The sequence below is a fragment of the Microcaecilia unicolor genome, chromosome 2 (assembly GCF_901765095.1).
Source record: "Microcaecilia unicolor chromosome 2, aMicUni1.1, whole genome shotgun sequence".
NCBI classification, from domain to species: domain Eukaryota; kingdom Metazoa; phylum Chordata; class Amphibia; order Gymnophiona; family Siphonopidae; genus Microcaecilia; species Microcaecilia unicolor.
This window is the reverse complement of record NC_044032.1, coordinates 4,123,569-4,148,303: the sequence shown is the minus strand read 5'-3', so window position 1 is coordinate 4,148,303 and position 24,735 is coordinate 4,123,569. Positions and strand designations below refer to the sequence as shown.

The 24,735-nt window shown below is 47.2% G+C and overlaps 1 protein-coding gene across 1 annotated transcript in view; it reads right to left on the bottom strand.

Annotated features, from left to right (window-relative positions):
• Positions 1-640: 640 nt before the first annotated feature.
• LOC115461769 overlaps positions 641-24,735 on the bottom strand; it is a 50,898-nt gene continuing 26,803 nt past the window's right edge. Inside the window, exons 4-6 of the mRNA XM_030191814.1 lie at positions 17,099-17,176; positions 9,445-9,528; positions 641-1,358 (exon numbers count right to left, since the gene is read on the bottom strand). Coding sequence (XP_030047674.1) covers positions 1,210-1,358; positions 9,445-9,528; positions 17,099-17,176 — 311 coding nt within the window. The 3' untranslated portion in view covers positions 641-1,209. The remainder of the gene's footprint in view (positions 1,359-9,444; positions 9,529-17,098; positions 17,177-24,735) is intronic.

Below are 24,735 nucleotides of genomic sequence, written 5' to 3'. Positions count from 1 at the left end.
CACATTCCCAAGCGATGCCCACTGAAAAAAAAACCTAAATCCAAAGTTCAGAACTGCGCATGCATTGTGCTACCTCCACAGGCCAACACCGGCCATTCTGCAGCTTGCACCTGACTGGGAAACAGTGCTCCTTGGCCAGGCAGCGTCAGGGCAGGTTGCAAACAGCACAACTCCCCCCAGGAGACCCTGATGAGCACTGGAGCCCCCCTGGAACAGAACAGGACTGCCTCTGAAGCCACAGGCAGGGTTGCCATATAAAAAAAAAAATTCCCACACAAAACAGCCCAAAAACCGCACACACCCCACCCCCGACGTCATCACCCCCGCCCCTTCCGTTATCACCCCCACCCCCGCCGTCATCAACCCCGCCCCTTCCGTCATCACCCCCGCCCCCGCCGTCATCAGCCCCACCCCTTCCGTCATCAGCCCCGCCCCCACCGTCATCGCCCCGCCCAAAATGTTGGCAAGCCCCACCCAAAACGTCACAAACCCCGCCTCCGTCGCCATTAGCCCCCACCCCCGCTGGCCGAAAAACTGCCCCAAAACCCGCACAAAAAACCCAAAACCAGCCCAAAAAACCGCAACCCACCGCGGGCAAAAGTTTCCCGCGGCGGGTTGCGGAAAACCGCCCAATTGGCAATCCTGGCCACGGTACAAAAAAAAACCCCACCGGGTGACATCAATAAACCCACCCACAGGGGGAGGGAGGATTTATTAGAGAAAAGTTGATGAATATATGGAATAACCTCCCAGTGGAGGTGGTAGAGATGAAGACTGTATATGACTTCATAAGAGTTTGGGGGGATGCGTGATGGAAGATGCTGAAATGAAAAGCACCCCTCTCCCATTCTGCCTCTTTTTTTTTTTCAGAGCGGTTGGGACAACTTGGGTCTTTCTAGAATCACGCTTAGCGTGCTTCCCTCGTTTTGACACTGATTTTTTTTTTTATATAGAATTAGGAGGAATACATATCATTTGACTAATCTTTGCATTGCTTATTTTCAGACAAAATCTCTATATTGTAAACATGTTACAACAGGAAAACAGGTTATTGCACGATCTGCCTCTCACCACAGTGCTTCTGCTATTTCCGCTCAGTAGAAAATAAGGGAAGTGAAACTGTCAGATCACTGAGCTCTCTCAGAAGCATCTTCTGTAGCATCTCTCCAGCCACCTGCATAGGGTGTCAGACGGGATCCCATGGCCTCCTCATGCCATATAGTTCTTGCGATGTGCTCTTAGCAGTTCTTTCATTTGAACCAGGTTGCTGGAAATGTGTTGCATTTGGGAGGAGGTATCTGTGGCAAAATTCTCCATTGTCTGTAGGATTCTCTGCAGAACAGACTCCACTGACCCACCTGAAACAGTCAGACAGGAATGTGTCATTCAGAAACCCAAACTCTAGGAGATGTAATCAGTTCCAGCTGCATTTATAAAATATATTATGACAACTAGCTGGTCAGAGGGATCACCAGTACTGGAAGGTCTGGTGCAGGGGTGGGCAACCTTTTTATACGGCAGGCCACATGAATGTCAGTGCTATCCTTTGCGGGCCACATATATAAAAATACCCCCCCCCCCCCCCCGTGGTCTCCAGCATCTCTCTTCTTCCTTTTCTCCTTTCCCCTCAATGATCTCCAGCATCTCTCTCCTTCCTTATCTCCCTTCCCCTCAATGATCTCCAGCATCTCTCTCTCTCTTTCCTTACCTCCCTTCCCCTCAATGGTCTCCAGCATCTCTCTCCTTCCTTATCTCCCTTCCCCTCAATGGTCTCCAGCATCTCTCTCTCTCTCTCTCTTTCCTTACCTCCCTTCCCCTCAGTGGTCTCCAGCATCTCTCTCCTTCCTTATCTCCCTTCCCCTCAATGATCTCCATCATCTCTCTCTCTCTCTTTCCTTACCTCCCTTCCCCTCAGTGGTCTCCAGCATCTCTCTCCTTCCTTATCTCCCTTCCCCTCAATGATCTCCAGCATCTCTCTCTCTCTTTCCTTACCTCCCTTCCCCTCAATGGTCTCCAGCATCTCTCTCCTTCCTTATCTCCCTTCCCCTCAATGGTCTCCAGCATCTCTCTCTCTCTCTTTCCTTACCTCCCTTCCCCTCAGTGGTCTCCAGCATCTCTCTCCTTCCTTATCTCCCTTCCCCTCAATGATCTCCAGCATCTCTCTCTCTCTCTTTCCTTACCTCCCTTCCCCTCAGTGGTCTCCAGCATCTCTCTCCTTCCTTATCTCCCTTCCCCTCAATGATCTCCAGCATCTCTCTCTCTCTCTTTCCTTACCTCCCTTCCCCTCAGTGGTCTCCAGCATCTCTCTCCTTCCTTATCTCCCTTCCCCTCAATGGTCTCCAACATCTCTCTCTCTCTCTCTTTCCTTACCTCCCTTCCCCTCAGTGGTCTCCAGCATCTCTCTCCTTCCTTATCTCCCTTCCCCTCAATGGTCTCCAGCATCTCTCTCTCTCTCTTTCCTTACCTCCCTTCCCCTCAGTGGTCTCCAGCATCTCTCTCCTTCCTTATCTCCCTTCCCCTCAATGATCTCCATCATCTCTCTCTCTCTCTTTCCTTACCTCCCTTCCCCTCAGTGGTCTCCAGCATCTCTCTCCTTCCTTATCTCCCTTCCCCTCAATGATCTCCAGCATCTCTCTCTCTCTCTCTTTCCTTACCTCCCTTCCCCTCAGTGGTCTCCAGCATCTCTCTCCTTCCTTATCTCCCTTCCCCTCAATGGTCTCCAGCATCTCTCTCTCTCTTTCCTTACCTCCCTTCCCCTCAGTGGTCTCCAGCATCTCTCTCCTTCCTTATCTCCCTTCCCCTCAATGATCTCCATCATCTCTCTCTCTCTCTTTCCTTACCTCCCTTCCCCTCAGTGGTCTCCAGCATCTCTCTCCTTCCTTATCTCCCTTCCCCTCAATGATCTCCATCATCTCTCTCTCTCTCTTTCCTTACCTCCCTTCCCCTCAGTGGTCTCCAGCATCTCTCTCCTTCCTTATCTCCCTTCCCCTCAATGATCTCCAGCATCTCTCTCTCTCTCTTTCCTTACCTCCCTTCCCCTCAGTGGTCTCCAGCATCTCTCTCCTTCCTTATCTCCCTTCCCCTCAGTGGTCTCCAGCATCTCTCTCCTTCCTTATCTCCCTTCCCCTCAATGATCTCCAGCATCTCTCTCCTTCCTTATCTCCCCTCCCCTCAATGGTCTCCAGCATCTCTCTTTTTCCTATGCTCCTCCTCCCATGTCTAGCATTTCTCTCCTCCCTTTTTCCCCCTCCTTCCCTCCCCCCCCCAAGGTTCCAGCATCCCTCCTACCTACCTTCCATCCACCTCCCCCTCACCTGTGGGCTATTTTAATCCCTTATCTCCCTCACTCAGGGGTGGTAAATCTACAGCCGCCATAAAAAGGCATTGCGCAGCCAGCCAGCATGGAACCTTCAGCATCTGCGCATGCTGGAGGCTTGCCAGCTTCTGCTCCCTCTGAACTTCCTGTTGCAGATTTGCCGCCCTGAGTGAGGGAGATAATGGATTAAAACAACATCTGGGTGAGGAATAGGTGGAAGGTTCTGATGCCTGTGGTCTCATGGGTCACATAAAATCCCATGGCAGGCCACAGGTTGCCCACCCCTGTTCCAGTGTCACTGAGAAATTTGGATTATAAGGAAGTGACTGATTTAAGGATATTTGTAAGCACATAAGCACCGCCATGCTGGGAAAAGACACAAAGGTCCATCAAGCCCAGCACTCCGTCTCCGACAGCGGCCAATCCAGGCCCCAAGAACCTGGCAAAAACCCCAAATTTAATAACAATCAATGGACTTTTCCTTCAGGAATCTATCCAGACCCCCTTTAAACTCAGCAAGGCCAGCTGCCGTCACTACCTTCTCCGGCAATGAGTTCCAGAGTCTAACTACGCGCTGAGTAAAGAAAAACTTTCTCCGATTTGTTTTAAACCCACCACATTCTAATTTCATCTTGTGTCCCCAGGTTCTACTATTGTTAGAAAGTGTAAACAAACGCTTCACATCTGTCCGCTCTACCTCACTCATTATCTTGTAAACCTCTATCATATCACCCCTCAGCCGGATCAGCACATAGTTTCTGCTTGCCAAACCCTGCAGCACAGAAACAAGCTGACAATACAACATAATGCTCACAGCACCGAACCAGGAAGCCCGAACCTCCCGCAGGTTCCCAGATGTTCTCCTCTGCACCTCTGTCCCTCCCATATGTGACCTGGGCCTTGCTCCTCTGTGTCAGGTTTCCAGATTTATTGGTACTTGATATAGCGTTTTAGGGAACTCCATCAAAACGGTTTACAAAGTCAGAGGGAAAGTAGAGCAGAGTCTAGGGAGGGGAGAGGGTAGTAGTCCAGGGGAGTAGCAAAGAGAGATGCTCTCATTGGGTCCCAATTATCTCAGCAGCCGTTGTTTGTACGACTGGTAGCAAAGGGTTTGGAGCCCGTATTGTGTTCAGTTTTGGAAGCTGTATCTTGCTAAAGATGTAAAAAGGCTGGAAGCACTGAACAGAAAAACTCCATGTAAGCTGCATTGAGCCTGCCATGAGTGGGAAAGCGCAGGGTACAAATGTAAGAAAAATAAAATAGATACTATTGGAGATTCTACATGGAATGTTGCTATTCCACTAGCAACATTCCATGTAGAAGCCTGCGCGGCCACATTGGTGATCTGCAAGGGCCGACTTCTACATGGAATGTTGCTAGTGGAATAGCAACATTCCATGTAGAATCTCCAATAGTAGCAACAGTGGAGGAGTGGCCTAGTGGTTAGGGTGGTGGACTTTAGTCATGGGGAACTGAGGAACTGAGTTTGATTCCCACTTCAGGCACAGGCAGCTCCTTGTGACTCTGGGCAAGTCACTTAACCCTCCATTGCCCCATGTAAGCCGCATTGAGCCTGCCATGAGTGGGAAAGCGCAGGGTACAAATGTAACAAAAATAAAATAGATACTATTGGAGATTCTACATGGAATGTTGCTACTATTGGAGATTCTACATGGAATGTTGCTATTCCACTAGCAACATTCCATGTAGAAGGCTGTGCAGGCTTCTGTTTCTGTGAGTTTATTGAGGTCAACAGAAACAAAAATCTGGGTGGACTTTCCGAAGGTTTTAATGTGCTCCAAGAAGGTGGCTAAAATTCCTTTGCGATCCAAGGTAATTAAGGTATATTCACCATTGTGAACATGTGAGCTGGGGAAAAATACTGGAAGGACAACTGACTGTTTTAGAAATCCAAAACCACCTTAAACAGAACATAAGATAAATATTCAGAACCACCATAGTGTTGAAAAATGTTGTATACGGCAGCTAAATCACTAAGGTCTGGAGTTTATATCTGTGCACCGAAGTGAGAGCCACCATAAATAAGACCTTGTAACATAGTAGATGATGGCAGAAAAAGACCTGCACGGTCCATCCAGTCTGCCCAACAAGATAAACTCATATGTGCTACTTTTTGTGTATACCTTACCTTGATTTGTACCTGTCCTTTTCAGGGCACAGACCGTGTAAGTCTGCCCAGCACTATCCCCGCCTCCCAACCACCAGCCCCGCCTCCCACCACCGGCTCTGCCACGCAATCTCGGTTAAGCTTCTGAAGATCCGTTCCCTCGGAACAGGATTCCTTTATATGTTTATCCCACGCATGTTTGAATTCCGTTACCGTTTTCATCTCCACCACCTCCCGCGGGAGGGCATTCCAAGCATCCACTACTCTCTCCGTGAAAAAATACTTCCTGAATTTTTCTTGATTCTGCCCCCCTTCAATCTCATATCATGCCCTCTAGTTCTGCCGCCTTCCCATCTCCGGAAAAGGTTCGTTTGCGGATTAATACCTTTCAAATATTTGATTGTCTGTATCATATCACCCCTGTTTCTCCTTTCCTCCAGAGTATACATGTTTAGTTCAGCAAGTCTCTCCTCATACGTCTTGTAACGCAAATTCCGTACCATTCTCGTAGCTTTTCTTTGCACCGCTTCAATTCTTTTTACATCCTTAGCAAGATACGGCCTCCAAAACTGAACACAATACTCCAGGTGGGGCCTCACCAACGACTTATACAGGGGCATTAAAACCTCTTTTCTTCTGCTGGTCACTCCCCTCTCTATACAGCCTAGCAACCTTCTACTTACGGCCACCGCCTTGTCACACTGTTTCGTCGCCTTCAGATCCTCAGATACTATCACCCCAAGATCCCTCTCCCCGTCGGTACCTATCAGACTCTCACCGCCTAACACATACGTCTCCCATGGATTTCTACTCCCTAAGTGCATCACTTTGCATTTCTTCGCATTGAATTTTAATTGCCAAACCTTAGACCATTCTTCTAGCTTCCACAGATCCTTTTTCATGTTTTCCACTTCTTCCTGGTCAGGTACTTTAGCTCACAGGAGTCCAGCAGTTCATAAGAAGCTTTCACCAATTGGATTAGTATTGCATTGCGGTTCCAAGACATATCAGGAGGCTTCAACAGAAGCAAGCCCTGCATAAATTGAACAACCAAAGGCTGCAATGAAATGCATTTTATCTTCTCTATGGTAGTGATAGACACCAATTCCACTGAAGCCAATCTTAATGGAACTGATTTTAAGCCTAATCTCAACAGCTACAGAAGGTATTTAAGCAGTTTTTCCTGTGGGACAGATAAAAGGGTATAAGAGTTGTCCATTACACTAGATAGCAAACCTCTTCCATTTAACGTTCTAAGACCTCCTCAAAGAATCCCCCCATAGAAGCCAAGAGAGTCTTAGATACAGTTTCTGGCCATTTCAAAGAACTTCATGTTACTTTCCTAACACTCACACTGCAAGGGCTAGGGGATCCAGTGTTGGGATGTATCAGAGTTCCCTGCTTCTGTGTGATTAGGACTGCAGAGGACCCCAACCGGATTTCCTGATAGACTACACCCAATGGAGCAGGAAGCAGATCTGTCTTGGGAGATAGGAATATCAGAGTTTCCTGATCTGGATTGAATTTTAGAAGGATTTTGCTACTGGAGATATGGGAGGATACACATACAGAAGACCATCTCCCAAATTTAGGATGAAAACACCTGAAACTACTTTGCTGTGTCCCCTTATCCTCAACAAAACTGGGGGACCCTACTTTTAGAGATGCAATAAGACCTATCACAGGTGACCTCCCCTCATGAAATATCATGTTCGCTATCTCTGTCCAGAGATCATCAATAAATCCTAATAAATAAAGAAAGAAAGTTATAGGATGCAGCTCAGTTTGTCCACTGGGATGTTGTCTCTCTCAGCCAGATAGGTAGCTCAGAGAGTTCCACATTCTGACAGTCTTCTAGCATAGGAAGATATGAACCCATTTCTCCATCTTATCACAGTGTTCTTTGTTAGGTCATTCTCTGTCTAGACTAGTTTTCTTGGCCAGTCAATTCCTAAAATCATACACACCATTCTTAGCTCTAGGACATTTATCGGATGGATTTTTCTTGAGTGGACCATAGACCCAGGGTATGGAACTTTTTGGCCCAGTTTAGATTCATCAGTGATTAAGAAAATTTGAGTTTTCGGAACTCGGAAGGGGATTTCACTAGTCAGATTTGACTGGATCAGGCCCCAGGACAGAGTTTCTCTTAGATGCCTGGAGACTAAGATGGCATCTTGTAAGCGCTGAGTGAACTGATTCCACTGGGAGCATAAGGTCCATTGGCTTTGTCTCATATCAAGATATATGAGGGGGTGTGTTCATGAGACTATAAAAGGCAGTATATCGAACATGAAATCATAAGGACCATAAGTCTCAATATACATGTCCCAAGCAGTCTAGACAGGTCTGGTAGATAAAGAAAAGGTGTTCTAAATAGCAATATATTAAATGTAATTAAACATAAATGACTTTGGCTGATTAGGGTGATGGAGTTTAGTGTTCTATGTCAGTGCAATGCTGTATACACTGCACTTGATAGTGGAGGAGTGGCCTAGTGGTTAGGGTGGTGGACTTTGGTCCTGGGGACCTGAGGAACTGAGTTCAATTCCCACTTCAGGCACAGGCAGCTCCTTGTGACTCTGGGCAAGTCACTTAACCCTCCATTGCCCCATGTAAGCCGCATTGAGCCTGCCATGAGTGGGAAAGCGCAGGGTACAAATGTAACAAAAAGAAAATAGATACTATTGGAGATTCTACATGGAATGTTGCTACTATTGGAGATTCTACATGGAATGTTGCTATTCCACTAGCAACATTCCATGTAGAAGGCTGTGCAGGCTTCTGTTTCTGAGTCTGACGACCTGCACGTACGTGCAGGACGTCAGACTCACAGAAGCAGAAGCATGCGCGGCCACGTTGGTGATCTGCAAGGCCCAACTTCAAATAGTAGCAACAGTGGAGGAGTGGCCTAGTGGTTAGGGTGGTGGACTTTGGTCCTGGGGAACTGAGGAACTGCGTTTGATTCCCACTTCAGGCACAGGCAGCTCCTTGTGACTCTGGGCAAGTCACTTAACCCTCCATTGCTCCATGTAAGCTGCATTGAGCCTGCCATGAGTGGGAAAGCGCAGGGTACAAATGTAACAAAAAGAAAATAGATACTATTGGAGATTCTACATGGAATGTTGCTATTCCACTAGCAACATTCCATGTAGAAGGCTGCGCAGGCTTCTGTTTCTGTGAGTCTGACGTGCTGCACGTACATGCAGGACATCAGACTCACAGAAGCAGAAGCTTGCGCGGCCACATTGGTGATCTGCAAGGGCCAACTTCTACATGGAATGTTGCTAGTGGAATAGCAACATTCCATGTAGAATCTCAAATAGTAGCAACAGTGGAGGAGTGGCCTAGTGGTTAGGGTGGTGGACTTTGGTCCTGGGGAACTGAGTTCGATTCCCACTTCAGGCACAGGCAGCTCCTTGTGACTCTGGGCAAGTCACTTAACCCTCCATTGCCCCATGTAAGCCGCATTGAGCCTGCCATGAGTGGGAAAGCGCAGGGTACAAATGTAACAAAAATAAAATAGATACTATTGGAGATTCTACATGGAATGTTGCTACTATTGGAGATTCTACATGGAATGTTGCTACTATTGGACATTCTACATGGAATGTTGCTATTCCACTAACAACATTCCATGTAGAAGGCTGTGCAGGCTTCTGTTTCTGTGAGTCTGACGTCCTGCACGTACATGCAGGACATCAGACTCACAGAAGCAGAAGCATGCGCGGCCACATTGGTGATCTGCAAGGGCCGACTTCAAATAGTAGCAACAGTGGAGGAGTGGCCTAGTGGTTAGGGTGGTGGACATTGGTCCTGAGGAACTGAGTTCGATTCCCACTTCAGGCACAGGCAGCTCCTTGTGACTCTGGGCAAGTCACTTAATCCTCCATTGCCCCATGTAAGCTGCATTGAGCCTGCCATGAGTGGGAAAGCGCAGGATACAAATGTAACCAAAATAAAATAAAAATAAATACCATGCTGTTGGAAGGAAGTTTACCTTGCATGTCTGCAGCCTCAGCCTCCTCTCTTAGATTATTCCTAGCTCCTGCTGCAGGTGAAGCTCCATGCTCTGGTGGTGAATCTGTAACATGGTACAGGAAAAGGACTGTTAGCCTGGAGATGTAAATTGGGCAAGTCTAGCAGGAAAGGTACCAGGATGCAGGGATTTCGGCTCGCAGAGGACAGCAGTGGTGCAACTTATAGGGGCTTCTCAATGCTCATGTTCACAAAATCATCTACGGAGACGCTCCAGCCTACATAGTAACATAGTAGATGACGGCAGAAAAAGACCTGCACGGTCCATCCAGTCTGCCCAAGAACATAAATTCATATGTGCTACTTTTTTTTATTTGTACTGTCCTCTTCAGTGCACAGACCGTATAAGTCTGCCCAGCACTATCCCTGCCTCCCAACCACCAACCCCGCCTCCCAACCACCAGCTCTGGCACAGACCGTATAAGTCTGGCCAGCCCTATCCCCGCCTCCCAACCACCAACCCCGCCTCCCAACCACCAGCTCTGGCACAGACCGTATAAGTCTGGCCAGCCCTATCCCCGCCTCCCAACCACCAACCCCGCCTCCCAACCACCAGCTCTGGCACAGACCGTATAAGTCTGGCCAGCCCTATCCCCGCCTCCCAACCACCAACCCCGCCTCCCAACCACCAGCTCTGGCACAGACCGTATAAGTCTGCCCAGCACTATCCCTGCCACCCACCACCGGCTCTGGCACAGACCGTATAAGTCTGCCCAGCACTAGTCCCCCCTCCCAACCACCAGCCCCAGCACAGACCGTATATGTCTGCCCACACTAGCTCCGCCTCCCAACCACCAGCTCTGCTAATACATGTCAGACCTGATAGACCTCCCACCCAGAAATGCCAAAAAAATCATCCCGCACATTCCTTAATCTTCACTTCCCCAACTGTAAAGGTCTAAAATACAAACTAACGCATGCGTCAACCTTTTCCTACCTGAGCACACAATTCTGGAACACGCTACCGCAAAAAAAACGGGGTGTGGCATGGTTGTGCAGACGGGATTATAAATTAAAAGAATAAGTCTGACCAAAGTAAATTCAATTTTTAACTACTAACAAACAAATCAATTGTATGACTATAGAAAAAGCAGAAATTAGTAAATGAGTAAATAATTACAGATGACAGACCTCATCGACCTACCACTCAGAAACACCATAAAATCAGCACGATCATACCTAAACCTCCATTACCCAAGCAGCAAAGGACTCAGATACAAATCCACCTATGCATCCAGCTTTTCCTACCTGAGTGCACAATTGTAGAACCCACTACCAAAAGCAGTAAAAACCACACTCGACCACATGAATTTCCGGAAAGCACTAAAAACAGAACTGTTCAGAAGGGCATACCCCACCGACCCAACATAAAAAACCTAGATATTTGCAACACAACGTAACCAAAGATCGTAACGGACATATCCTAACTCTTCCTTTCCCTCACTAAGTTCTCCCCAATTGTCTTTACCATACGTGTATCTCACTCTACCATAATATCACCTTGATATTACTCGCAACTTGAATTTGTTCATACCGAAATTGGTTAACGCCGATTACGGTACCATGTAAGCCACGTTGAGCCTGCAAAGAGGTGGGAAAATGTGGGATACAAAAGCAACAAATAAATAAAAAAACAAATAAACACGTAGAAAAAAAGCCAGTTCAATAATTATAAAAACTGTAAAGTACAGATTTAACGAGAATTTTCAAAAGACAATTCAGTTATAAAGTCCAAAGCAGTTGTTATAGCTGTGTGATATTTGAGAGTCTTCCAACCTACAGCAGGATGCAGGAGATGATTTAGAAGAAAAATGTTGACTTGATAGAAAGTGTGTGGACTGTTTGAGGGTATGGCTGTGAAGGGCACACGTTTCCTGTGTGTTACGATTTAGCCCGTGTTTCACGCTCTCATTCATCTCGCCACCTGGTGGCCAGACATGGTGGCTGCTGTGGACTGACTACTTGCTGTTTTCCATGTTCCAGAAGATATTCCGGTCCAGTCCGGATCTTCCAGCCGTCCAGTTTGTCTTGGGGATTTTTTGGAACTTAGCAGCACCCTTACCTGGTGAACTCCCTTGTATGTTGCCTTTATTAACCACCTGGAAACTTTCTGCTTTGCCTTGCAACAGAGGTCCTCAGAGGAGTTTCCTTCAGTGAGAGTTTGTTGCAGTGCTTCTGTGCTATTTCCGGTTTCAGTTTTGACCCTGCTTGTCTCCTGGTTTATTCTACCGTCTGCTGCCTGCTAAAGACCCGGCTTGTTTCCTGGTTTTGTTCTACTGTCTGTTGCCTGCCAAAGACCCGGCTTCTTCTGCTGTCTGCAGTTGGCCCTGGTTCCTGCTTGCCTGCCTTGCTGCCCTTGTATATTCCTTTCCCCTCTGACCCTCCATCCCTGTTCAGCCTAGGTGGTATCCAGTTCCTGCCCTGTCCGGTAAGTCCTGCCGGCCGCCTGCACCCAGGGGCTCAACTCCTGGGGAAGGGCGGTCAAGTGCAGGTGAAGTCTAACTGTTTCTCTCAGAGTTCTGCCTTGTCTCTGGTGTTTGGGCTCACCTTTCCTGACAGGCTGCAGAGAATACCTTCTCCTGCTTTAGACTTAGCCTGGCCTCAGAATGACATCCTATAGCATATCTCCTATCACTAGCGTACCAAGTGGGGGGCGGTGGGGGAGGTCCATCCCGGGTGCACGCCGCCGGGGGGGGTGCCGCGCGCAGGTCAGCTTTCTTCATTTCTATGCTCCCTCTGCCCCGGAACAGGTTCCTGTTCCGGGGCAGAGGGAGCATAGAAACGAAGAAAGCTGACCGGCGCGCGGCACCCCCCCAGAGGCGTGCACCCGGGGGGGTTCAATCGCCGGGGTCAGGGGGGTCGTGCTGCAGCGGGGGGGCGCTGCACCCGGGGGGCGGGGTGCATCGGCGATCCACCCCGGGTGCCAGCCCCCCCAGGAACACCACTGTCTCCTATCAAACTGAGCTCTCTCTTTCATCAAGCGCTGCCATTTCCTCCCTTCCCCCTCCCCACAGACAGTTTGAACTTCGTGGGTGTGGCTTGGATCTCTTTCCGGGAGAGACTACTAACAGTTTATAGCAGCAGCTTCAGAGAACATTTTCCATCTCACAGATAGGCTGCAGAGAATACCTTCTCCTGTGATGATGAATTGAATGATCTGCTTCTATTTGGAATTGAACTACTGTTTATTGTGCACTGGATAAAGAGCCCAGACTGGAGCTGACTGTGAGCCTGTATTGAATCCTGGTATGTGCTGATAGCCTACTGCTTAAAGGGGACTATTTGCCACACACTTTCAGGTGGCTTATATGTGCTTAAGAATCAATATAATACTGCTGTTGGAACTGTTTATCAGGTCTACTAGAAACCTGCATGGAATAAAGTCTTTAAGATTGAAGTTGCGGGTGGACATTTATTTCCTGACTGTACCAGGAGCCTGTGGCTGGAGGAGATTGTTCTATCCTTGGCTGCACCTTGAGGTACCGGGTTACAGTAGGTTATAGAATATTTACACACATCAGAGGCGCCAATAATTGGCGTTTATACACCTAAGTGCTAGGCACTATTCTCTATAAAGTACACACCAAAATCACTTAGTGCGTAACTGCAAGGGGAACGTACAAGTAGGAGGAGCATGGATGTGTTACTAAACATGCACATTGGGAAGAATAATCCGAATCATAGTTATCTTAGGAGTTAACATTCAAGAAAAAGAATTAAACCCCACTAAGCTAACAATCTGTACCACACGCTCTGGCAATGAATTCCAGTGTTTAATTACACGTTGCGTGACCGAAAATTTTTCTCCGATTCGTATTAAATTTACTACTTTGTAGCTTCATCACATGCCCCCTAGTCCTAGTATTTTTTGAAAGAGAAAACCCGGCTCTACCCGGCCACGCGTTGCTGTGGCTCAGTCTGGTTAAATGGAAAAGAAAGAAAAGAGGAAGCGCACATTTCTAATATGTTTAATTTCACAATGCTTGTGGGTATACAATAGTTTTTGTTGTTCCATTGTGTGTGCAGAGATAGAGATTGTCTGGTTTGCCGGCTGTAGAACATGCAACATATAATTGTCCATGTGAGAAGCAATCCGTGTGTAGATGTAAACGGGTGAATTCTAAAAATTGGCCCTGAGCTTTGTTGATGGTGATTGCAAACGCCAATCGAATTGGGAATTGCAATCTGTTAAATTGAAATGGCATATCTGTTGGAATCATAGGAATGCGAGGAATGAGGACATGTTCACCTCTGAAAGGTCCTATCAAGATTGTTGCTTGTACGACATTGCTCATTAATTTTTTTACTGCAAGCCGCGTGAGGTTGCAAAGCTTTGGGTGGTTGATATTTGGCAATATGATAATTGGCACGTCGATTTTCAATTGCAGTACGTGCGGTGGCATCCCTGGCAGATCGAGTGAATTGAAAAAGTCTGTTGGATAATTAAGCGCTTCTCCGCTTCCAGAACAGTGTCGACGGACTTGTATGTGAGTGGCTCGCTTTGAATGTTAGACTGAATAATATTGTTCGGTTCGTAGACGTCTTTGTTCTTGGCCGCAAGAATAGCTCGTTCACTCACCAAATCATGATTCTAATAATTGGTTTCAATATTGGGAAATATTTTTTTAACTAATTGTTCTTTTGAGGTCAGTAAATTGCAGAAGTTTTGAGGCAATGAAATTCGTCCTCAGGTCAGATCAACCGGCACCTTTCCGTTCCCCATTTTCAGCAATTGATGTGAGAATATCTGAGCTAATTGATCGTTTTGCAGCTGGACACGCATATTTGTAGTTTAACGTCTTTACATGTTGCCACAAAGTAGAGTATTTTAGGCAAGCATTTATTTCGTCCGCTGGTGTCGATCAAGGAACTACAGGTAATGTTTGCCTGAAATCTCCTGCAAGCAATATTAATGTGTTCCCAAATGGTCTGATGTTTCCATGCAAATCTTGCAATGATCGGTCAAGAGGCTCGAGCAATGTTTTTCGCTGTGCTGTTTCATCGGCACGTATTTGAGCCATTCTTTGTCTGTTTTGCTCGTTCGCTGATGCCCGTTCTTCCTCAGTTTGATTTGCAATTGTAGGTATTTAAAAACACGCGCGTATTCGAATGCAACGTTGTGTCGAAATTTCAAAGCAATCGGTGAAGAACTTTCGGAGATTTAAGCCACTCTCAGCCTGTCGCGTTGATTCTGTTGAGAACGAAGCAGATCTGAAGCTGCAGAACGCGATCGCCGTGCTCGCAACCGTGCATCATCAAGTCTGGCTGCACGTCGCTCTGCTGCTTCCTTGGCACGTATTTGAGCCATTCTTTGTGTGTTTCGCTCATTCGCTGATGGCCGTTCTTCCTCAGTTTGATTTGCAATTACTCATTGCACTGCTTGCGCTCCGCGAGTACGACAGCTGTGACATCTATATAATAGTAGGTATATAAAAACATGCGCGTATTCGAATGCAACGTTGTGTCGAAATTTCAAAGCAATCGGTGAAGAACGTTCGGAGATTTAAGCCACTCTCAGCCTGTTGCGTTGATTCTGTTGAGAACGAAGCAGATCTGAAGCTGCAGAACGCGATCGCCGTGCTCGCAACCGTGCATCATCAAGTCTGGCTGCACGTCGCTCTGCTGCTTCCTTGGCACGTATCTGAGCCATTCTTTGTGTGTTTCGCTCGTTCGCTGATGGCCGTTCTTCCTCAGTTTGATTTGCAATTACTCATCGCACTGCTTGCGCTCCGCGAGTACGACAGCTGTGACATCTATATAATAGTAGGTATATAAAAACATGCGCGTATTCGAATGCAACGTTGTGTCCAAATTTGAAAGCAATCGGTGAAGAACTTTCGGAGATTTCAGATTTTGAACAAACGAACATTTACATTTTTATTTATATAGATAGATGTACAACTTACAGAGTTGCATGCGTTCCTTGGTGCCAGCCTACACCAGCCATTCACCTGCCATAAGTGGGTACGCTGAAGTTTTGGGGTGCCAACATGCCTTTATGCTAGTGTAACACGGGTCTCACCTGGTTCTAGCTCCACTCCTAGGCAGTTAAATATACACCGCTCATTCAATACGTTCTCACCCCACTCAGGCCTGCAATCAGTCTCCAGTAAAGCTGTGAGTGGGTAGATAGTCCAGAATAGCGATCCGAAGGTTTGGGAGACACTTCTGCACTCTCGGTTCCACTCAGCTCTGAAGTCTAGGAACCACGCTGCACTCCAGAGGCGTAAACAACTCAACATTTATTGAATGTTCTGCAACAGGCAGGTGGTGAACTGAATTTATCTCCAACCAGTCATTTAATTAGCTTCTAAATAAGTTAAATCCAGACTTCTGTTGCTCTCAGGGGAACACCTTTATCACTGTCCTTGGGGTTATTTACAAGGCTATGTACATATCAAGAGACACCACTGTCCATGCCTATCCTGGAAGCCAGATATACCTCAAGGGCTATATTTCTCCTTTCTCAACTCTCTCCACTTCCATCAGGCACAGACCTTTCTGGCTGTCCTCCTTCCATGGATGCACCTTGCAGGGCTACACCCCGGCCTTGAGCTGGCACCTTCCTGCCTGGAATCCCGCTTGTGGGCAGGACTCCCAAAACCTCCTGAAGCTCTGGCTCCTTCTCCAGTTACTGTGAATGGGACAATAACTGCTCCTTAATTTCACAAGCTTGACTTTGCAATCCAGGACCCCTTGTCTCCTCACTGGTCACTTGGTAGGGGTTTGCAGGTGATCCTAAAACCTCTAGGCAACCAAGGACCCTATGCTTACACAGGCAAAAACTTTTACCCCTCCAAACTCCTCCCAGAATGGTCACTCACCCAACATATGCACTATCTTTATTCATCTTATTCCCTAATCACTCCCACTGGACTGGGGCTTCCTCCCACCCAGGGACCTCCCAGTCACTCCCCTCAGTGACTCTCTACCACGGACTCACTCTCATTAGTAATCCCAGTTTAACAGGGGATTACACTAATATTCTATAATGGATTAGGCATGCCCTGAAGCCGTTATAGAATTGGCACTAAGCATGCCCCATTGTGGCGCCTACATCTTGGTAAAATTTATAGAATTGCCCCCTTTGCAAATACTTCTAAGGCCTTTATATGCTGACACTTTAATAATAACTAAGCTTTATACACACAAACAGGGCCGCTGAGAGACTGGGCCGGGGCTCCCCCCCCCCCCCCCCCCCCCCCGCCCCCCCCCCCCCCCCCCCCGAGGTCATCGTTGTCGCGGCCCCCCCTCCATCCACCACCGGGCTGGGCCCTCCTGAATTCAAATCATAGCGCCTCACCTCGACCTCGCTCCGTTACGTCAGACGAGGGCGGGACACAGGAAGGGAAGGCCCGAAGGGAGGCTATTTGCAGACTGCTGCTGCTGCGCTTCTTTCACACGGAAGCGAGGTTGAGGTGAGGCACTATGATTTGAATTCAGGGGGGCCCGGTCCGGTGGTGGACAGAGGAGGGGGCGGGTGGAGGGGACTGCGGTGCCAGGCCCCCCTTGGAGGCCCGGGCCCGAGGAAATTTGTCCCCACTGCCCCCCCCCATCTCGGTGGCCCTGGACACAAAAGTGTAAAATACATCTGGTTTGTAGTTAGTGTTACTTACGAGACTGAAATTGATTCTTCACGTGAGGATGTGTTGGTGAAGTCGAAGCTTCTGCTGTTTCTTGGCCAACAGTGTGCTCTGAAAATGAAAAAGTGAATTTGCGTTTCTTATGGGAAATTGGCTATCAAAGTTGAGGATTGTATAATATGAAGGAGACATGAGGGGAGATAACATAAGTCTCAACTGGCTGGATGAGTAAATTCTGCCTACCTAGAGGAGTCATTGTGCTGCAAGGAGATCTTTACAGGAAGATTGAATTTTTCAAATGACCATTTGTTAGCATCGTTTCTCTACATTATTCTCACTAGACAAGAAGAAACGCATTTCTTATCCCAAAAGGTCTTTGTCAAGACCACTTTTTATCTGATTCTTTTGGAAGTGCTTCATTTCAGAAATCTTGACGTATATTCCACAAATAGTAAGATTCCTGAGGCAGGTCTTGTGGCCGAAACACAGCGTTGTGTTGAGTTTTTTTTTAATCAATAAACATTTACAACTCGAGATTGTCTCTTTTGCTTCTGGAATCCGTGGTCTTTTTCCCACTTTCACCTGTTGTCTTGTGTATCCACATGGGATCATTGAGTTCTCCGCTATTGCGGATTTCTGTTCGAAGCAATGTTTCTACATCACATTGAGCATTTTACTTCAATACCTATCTCCATAAAGCTGTTAGATGGTAATACACAACTGGGTATATTTTCCACATACCATAACAGTACTGCTAGTGTTCGCCATAGTACTTGCGAAGTTCATAAGATGCAACACATAGAAGCAACTTATCAAGGTGTGCTTGGAAATTGCTTTTAATTAAGTCTGTGAAGTACAAGAATAGGGGGTGTCAAATCAGGGCTTTGTTAAATAGATTCGACACGGTCCACATTTCGGTGAAACCGCCTGCGTCAGGGGTTTTGTGCATAGACCATCTTCAAATGTATCGCTCCTGCTATTAAAGACAACACAATTCAATTAAAGGACACCAAAGTACTGGGAGAAATCCTGGATTCTCATTTACCTTTTAATGCACAAATTTCTATTATTGCAAAATTAGACAACTACATACTATTTGTCTTCTTCTGCACTTCATCTTCTAATTCATTCTTTAGTATTATCATGTAATAGACTACTGTAACTCCCTATATCAAGGCTTGCCCCAGGTTCAAATAAGGAAGTTCCAACTTGTTCAAAATACTTACATCATGTCTTTCAAGACCCTTACGCTGGTACATCAATTCTTTTACTCTGGCTATGCACCATTCCTCTAACTTGTTGATTCCTTATAAACCAACTTATGCCCTTCGCTCCACTCATCAAGTGTACAGCACTGCGTACGTCTCTAGTAGCACCATAGAAGTGATAAGGAGTACCAGTAGTCATCAGAATCTTACGGTTATCCCCTCATATATACAAGTTTATTTTCCTGCCATGTGGAACAGCCTTCCTCTCTATCCATCTAGAAACCTCGCATCAAAAATGTAAAAGGGCTTTGAAGACACACACTCATAGCTTACCCATCTGATTAATTATTGAATTGTTACAGCTTCCTCCGTCTGCTGATCCTAACACTGACTGCTGTGCCCTCTCACTCCCCTACCCCCCTTTCATTTGTTAGTATTCTATTTATGATACCATTGTAAACTAGACCTCCTTCAGGGGTACTTTTACAAAGGAATGGGAGGGCCTACGTGCATACAGTATGCGCCAACTCGGCACTACCGCCCAGCTAGCGTGTGAGCCGGATGGTAATTCCAAATCTGGCACGTGCTGAATCCCGCAGTACAAAATAATTTTCTACCGCGGGCCACTTACCTGGCGGTAAACAGCAGTTGGCATGTGCTGCGTGCTTACTGCGCAGGTAGCGCATGAGACCTTACCGCTAGGTCAGTGGGTGACAGTAAGGTCTCAGGCCAAAAATGGACACGTGCTGGCTTCAATTTGAGCGCACATCCATTTTCCGACCCCTTAAAAAAAGGCCCTTTTTCCTAGATGTAAAACGTGGCCCAGCGTGCGCTCAAAAGACACACTCACACTACCGCAGGCCACTTTTTACCGTGGCTTAGTAAAAGGACCCCTTAGTGTTTCTCATATTTTTTCCTACTTAAGTTTTATTTATTTTTGTAAACCTCTGACCCCATCCCCACCAACTTACTAAACACCATCTCTCCTACTGTCACCCCCCCCCCCCCCATCTGTCATATCCTCAACCTCTCTCTCTCCACTGCAACTGTCCCCGACACCTTCAAACATGCCGTAGTCACACCACTTCTCAAAAAACCATCACTAGACCCTACCTGTCCTTCCAACTACCGCCCCATCTCCCTCCTACCCTTCCTCTCCAAGATACTTGAACGCGCCGTTCACAGCCGCTGCCTTGAATTTCTCTCCTCTCATGCCATCCTTGATCCGCTTCAATCCGGTTTTCACCCTCTTCACTCGACAGAAACGGCACTCACTAAATTCTGCAATGACCTGTTCCTTGCTAAATCCAAAGGTCACTACTCCATCCTCATCTTCCTCGACCTATCCGCTGCTTTTGACACGGTCAATCATAATTTACTTCTTGCTACACTGTCCTCATTTGGGTTCCAGGGCTCTGTCCTCTCCTGGTTCTCCTCTTATCTCTCCAACCGTACCTTCAGAGTACATTCTCATGGTTCTTCCTCCACCCCCATCCCGCTCTCTGTTGGAGTTTCTCAGGGATCTGTCCTTGGACCCCTTCTTTTTTCAATCTACACCTCTTCCCTGGGCTCCCTGATCTCATCTCATGGTTTCCAATATCATCTTTATGCCGACGACACCCAGCTTTATCTCTCCACACCAGACATCACTGCGGAAACCCAGGCCAAAGTATCAGCCTGCTTATCCGACATCGCTGCCTGGATGTCCAACCGCCACCTAAAACTGAACATGGCCAAAACCGAGCTCATTGTCTTTCCACCTAAACCCACTTCTCCTCTCCCTCCACTCTCTATTTCAGTCGACAACACCCTCATCCTCCCCATCTCATCTGCCCGCAACCTCGGAGTCATCTTCGACTCCTCCCTCTCCTTCTCTGCCCACATCCAGCAGACAGCCAAAATCTGTCGCTTCTTTCTCTATAACATCAGCAAAATTCGCCCCTTCCTCTCCGAGCACACCACCCGAACTCTCATCCACTCTCTCATCACCTCTCGCCTTGATTACTGCAACCTACTCCTCACTGGCCTCCCTCTTAACCATCTATCCCCACTTCAATCCATTCAGAACTCTGCTGCCCGTCTTATCTTCCGCCTAGACCGTTATGCTCATATCACCCCTCTCCTCAAGTCACTTCACTGGCTTCCGATCAAGTACCGCATACAATTCAAGCTTCTCCTACTAACCTACAAATGCACTCAATCTGCAGCCCCTCATTACCTCTCTACCCTCATCTCCCCCTACGCCCCTACCCGTAACCTCCGCTCACAGGACAAATCCCTCCTCTCAGTACCCTTCTCCACCACCGCCAACTCCAAGCTCCGCCCTTTCTGCCTCGCCTCAACCTATGCTTGGAATAAACTCCCTGAGCCCATACGCCAAGCCCCCTCCCTGCCCATCTTCAAATCCTTGCTCAAAGCCCACCTCTTCAATGTCACTTTCGGCACCTAACCATTGGACCTCTATCCAGGAAATCCAGATTGCCCCAATTTGATTGACTGCATTTTTTGTCCTTTAGATTGTAAGCTCCTTTGAGCAGGGACTGTCCTTCTTTGTTAAACTGTACAGCACTGCGTAACCCTAGCAGCGCTTTAGAAATGTTAAATAGTAGTAGTAGTAGACTGCTGTGCTTTAATTTTATTAAATTTTAATAAAGTTATTGTGTGACATCATCTTCTAATTATTAATTTAATTCTGCAGAGTGATGCTGCCGGTCCGCCATCTTGAACTGTGTAGCAGACAACACCATGGCTGAATATTGCAGGACGCCCTAGTTTGCTCTAGAGGTTATCTGCTCCTGGGGAAGACGACACTATCGAGCAGCATCCTACTCTAATTTATTCAGATAAGTGTCTGTTTGATGTACTCAGCGTCTCATATATATATATATTTTCTGAGTGATGGTTGTCATTTGGATAAAATTTCATATTCGATAAGTACATAAGTACATAAGCATCGCCATGCTGGGACAGACCAAGAGTCCATTGAGCCCAGCACCCTGTTACCAACGGCGGCCAAAAGAACAAGCAATTTGTCCCGCCCATCCTAGAAATATTGTATTATTCCCTCATCCATTCAATAACGTTCTATGGCTTTTTCCTCCAGGAAGCCGTCCAACCCTTTTTTGAAGTCCGCTAAGTTAACCGCCTTAACCACCTTTTCCGGCAGCGAATTCCAGAGTTTAACTACGCGTTGAGTGAAGAAAAGTTTCCTCCGATTCGTTTTAAATTTACCACACTGCAGCTTCATCGCATGCCCCCTTGTCCTAGTATTTTTGGAAAGCGTAAACAGACGCTCCACATCGACCCGTTCCATTCCACTCATTATCTTATAGACCTCTATCATATCTCCCCTCAGCCACCTTTTCTCCAAGCTGAAGAGCCCCAGCCTCTTCAACCTATCCTGATAGGGAAGTCGTCCCATCTCCTGTATCATCTTTGTCGCCCTTCTCTGTTTTTCAATTATGGACACATTTCATTGACATTTTAAAGCAAGTGGAAATTTCTGTGATGTAAGGAGAGCACATTGAAGTGCCTTTGATTTTGGCAGTGTTATGTTAAGCTCTCGGGTTCAGGTGAGTCCTTACTGATGAATTTCCACCACTTCAAAACATTTTTGACATGTCATTTTAATTAGTTCACTGTCGTTTGGGTAGGTTCTTACTATTCCTTACAGGAAGTATCCTATATAATAATTCTCACCTCTAACGTTCTATGCTTGGGACCGTGGCTCCCTGGCTGCAAGTGGTCTGCGAGGCAGACACGCACGGACGTCACTGACGTCAACACAGCTGATTCCAAGGCAAGGGGAGGAGTAGGGAAACACGCGCCTCGGAATCAGCTGTCACCCCCCCCCCCCAGTCTATGGCCCCCTCGAAACCCACCCCCTCCCGCGAACCTGTCGATCCCCCCCCCCCCCGGAACACCGAAAACTGCCGCCGCCGTTGTTCTGCTACCTTCCCTTCCCTTCCCGTAGGTTCTTCAATCATCTTCTTAGAAAGTTTAACGTCTGACGTCAGACGCACGGAGTTAAACTTTCTAAGAAGATAATTGAAGAACCTACGGGAAGGGAAGGTAGCACAACAACGGCGGTGGCGGCAGTTTTCGGCGTTCCGGGGGGGGATCGACAGGTTCGCGGGAGGGGGTGGGTTCGAGGGGGACGTAGCATGGGGGGGGGGAATTGGCTGCCTAAGGCCTGTTTCCTTGCCTACAGAAACGGGCCTTTTTTACTAGTAACAAATAAATTAACCCATAACCCATAACTCCGATGAGCTTGACAAGAGCAATGGTGAATCCTGGTGACATTTTAACACCACAGATTGTAAGAGTAGCAGATTATCCTGGGGAGAAAAGTGACATCACAAATTTAAAAGGCACAGCTGGTGGGAGTTGGCCTAGCTGGCGGTGTGAGCTGGCGGTGCAACCTGAGTATTGGAGTTTGCTGCTGTTTTTCTTTGATCTCTCCTGAGTTATGCCACATACTAAACAGAAAGGGGTGGTCATGATTGTTCCCCAGCGACTAAGACTTATTCCCCCATGCAGCAATCAATCTGGAGGTATGCCACCAAAACCCCATTACAAGTTTCCAGGAGGATGGTCTCCACATTGGATTCGGGTGAAGGACAGCCCGACCCTTTGGGGCTTGAGGTGGCCTTGTCTCCCCCCCGGTCTTCAACTCCCCGCTGCGTCTGCCTGCTGCAGCAACATTGAAGGAGCCTCTTGTGGCGGAAGCTGCCTGTTGGGAAGCTCTCGTCGGGGGCAAAGAAGCCATGAGTTTAAGCAGGGTAAGAAATGGTGGTGGTTTATTGAAGACTTCTACCCCGCCCATTCAACGGCAATAACTGAGCAGCTACATAATAATCAAAGGGATGAGAGAAGAAAGTAAGATAGGTTGGAGGATGATGGGGGGAAGGGGTGAAACTAGAATAATTGATAGGAAAGCAGGGGGTGGTGGAAAAGGTCTATTTCAGGCAAGCTGTCAAGAACCCCAAAGTGAGACAGGGGTCAGCTATAGGCATCCCAACAGAGGTATGTCTCAAGTTTTGGCTTAAATTGCTGAAGGGAGGAACAGAATTTGAGATGCTGGGGCAATTTGTTCCAAAGATCCGGGCACTGTACCGAAAAGATAGAACTGTGGATAGTGGCATGAGCAAGGGCTCTGAAAGAAGGAACATTAAGTAGATCAAGCTGGGAAGACCTGAGAGGCCTGGGAGGGCAGTAGGGGGAGACTGGAAAGAAACAGGGCTGCTATTCTTACCTACAAGTACATAAGTACATAAGTACATAAGTAGTGCCATACTGGGAAAGACCAAAGGTCCATCTAGCCCAGCATCCTGTCACCGACAGTGGCCAATCCAGGTCAAGGGCACCTGGCACGCTCCCTAAACGTAAAAACATTCCAGACAAGTTATACCTAAAAATGCGGAATTTTTCCAAGTCCATTTAATAGCGGTCTATGGACTTGTCCTTTAGGAATCTATCTAACCCCTTTTTAAACTCCGTCAAGCTAACCGCCCGTACCACGTTCTCCGGCAACGAATTCCAGAGTCTAATTACACGTTGGGTGAAGAAAAATTTTCTCCGATTCGTTTTAAATTTACCACACTGTAGCTTCAACTCATGCCCTCTAGTCCTAGTATTTTTGGATAGCGTGAACAGTCGCTTCACATCCACCCGATCCATTCCACTCATTATTTTATACACTTCTATCATATCTCCCCTCAGCCGTCTCTTCTCCAAGCTGAAAAGCCCTAGCCTTCTCAGCCTCTCTTCATAGGAAAGTCGTCCCATCCCCACTATCATTTTCGTCGCCCTTCGCTGTACCTTTTCCAATTCTACTATATCTTTTTTGAGATACGGAGACCAGTACTGAACACAATACTCCAGGTGCGGTCGCACCATGGAGCGATACAACGGCATTATAACATCCGCACACCTGGACTCCATACCCTTCCTAATAACACCCAACATTCTATTCGCTTTCCTAGCCGCAGCAGCACACTGAGCAGAAGGTTTCAGCGTATCATCGACGACGACACCCAGATCCCTTTCTTGATCCGTAACTCCTAACGTGGAACCTTGTAAGACGTAGCTATAATTCGGGTTCCTCTTACCCACATGCATCACTTTGCACTTGTCAACATTGAACTTCATCTGCCACTTGCACGCCCATTCTCCCAGTCTCGCAAGGTCCTCCTGTAATCGTTCACATTCCTCCTGCGACTTGACGACCCTGAATAATTTTGTGTCATCGGCGAATTTAATTACCTCACTAGTTATTCCCATCTCTAGGTCATTTATAAATACATTAAAAAGCAACGGACCCAGCACAGACCCCTGCGGGACCCCACTAACTACCCTCCTCCACTGAGAATACTGGCCACGCAATCCTACTCTCTGCTTCCTATCTTTCAACCAGTTCTTAATCCATAATAGTACCCTACCTCCGATTCCATGACTCTGCAA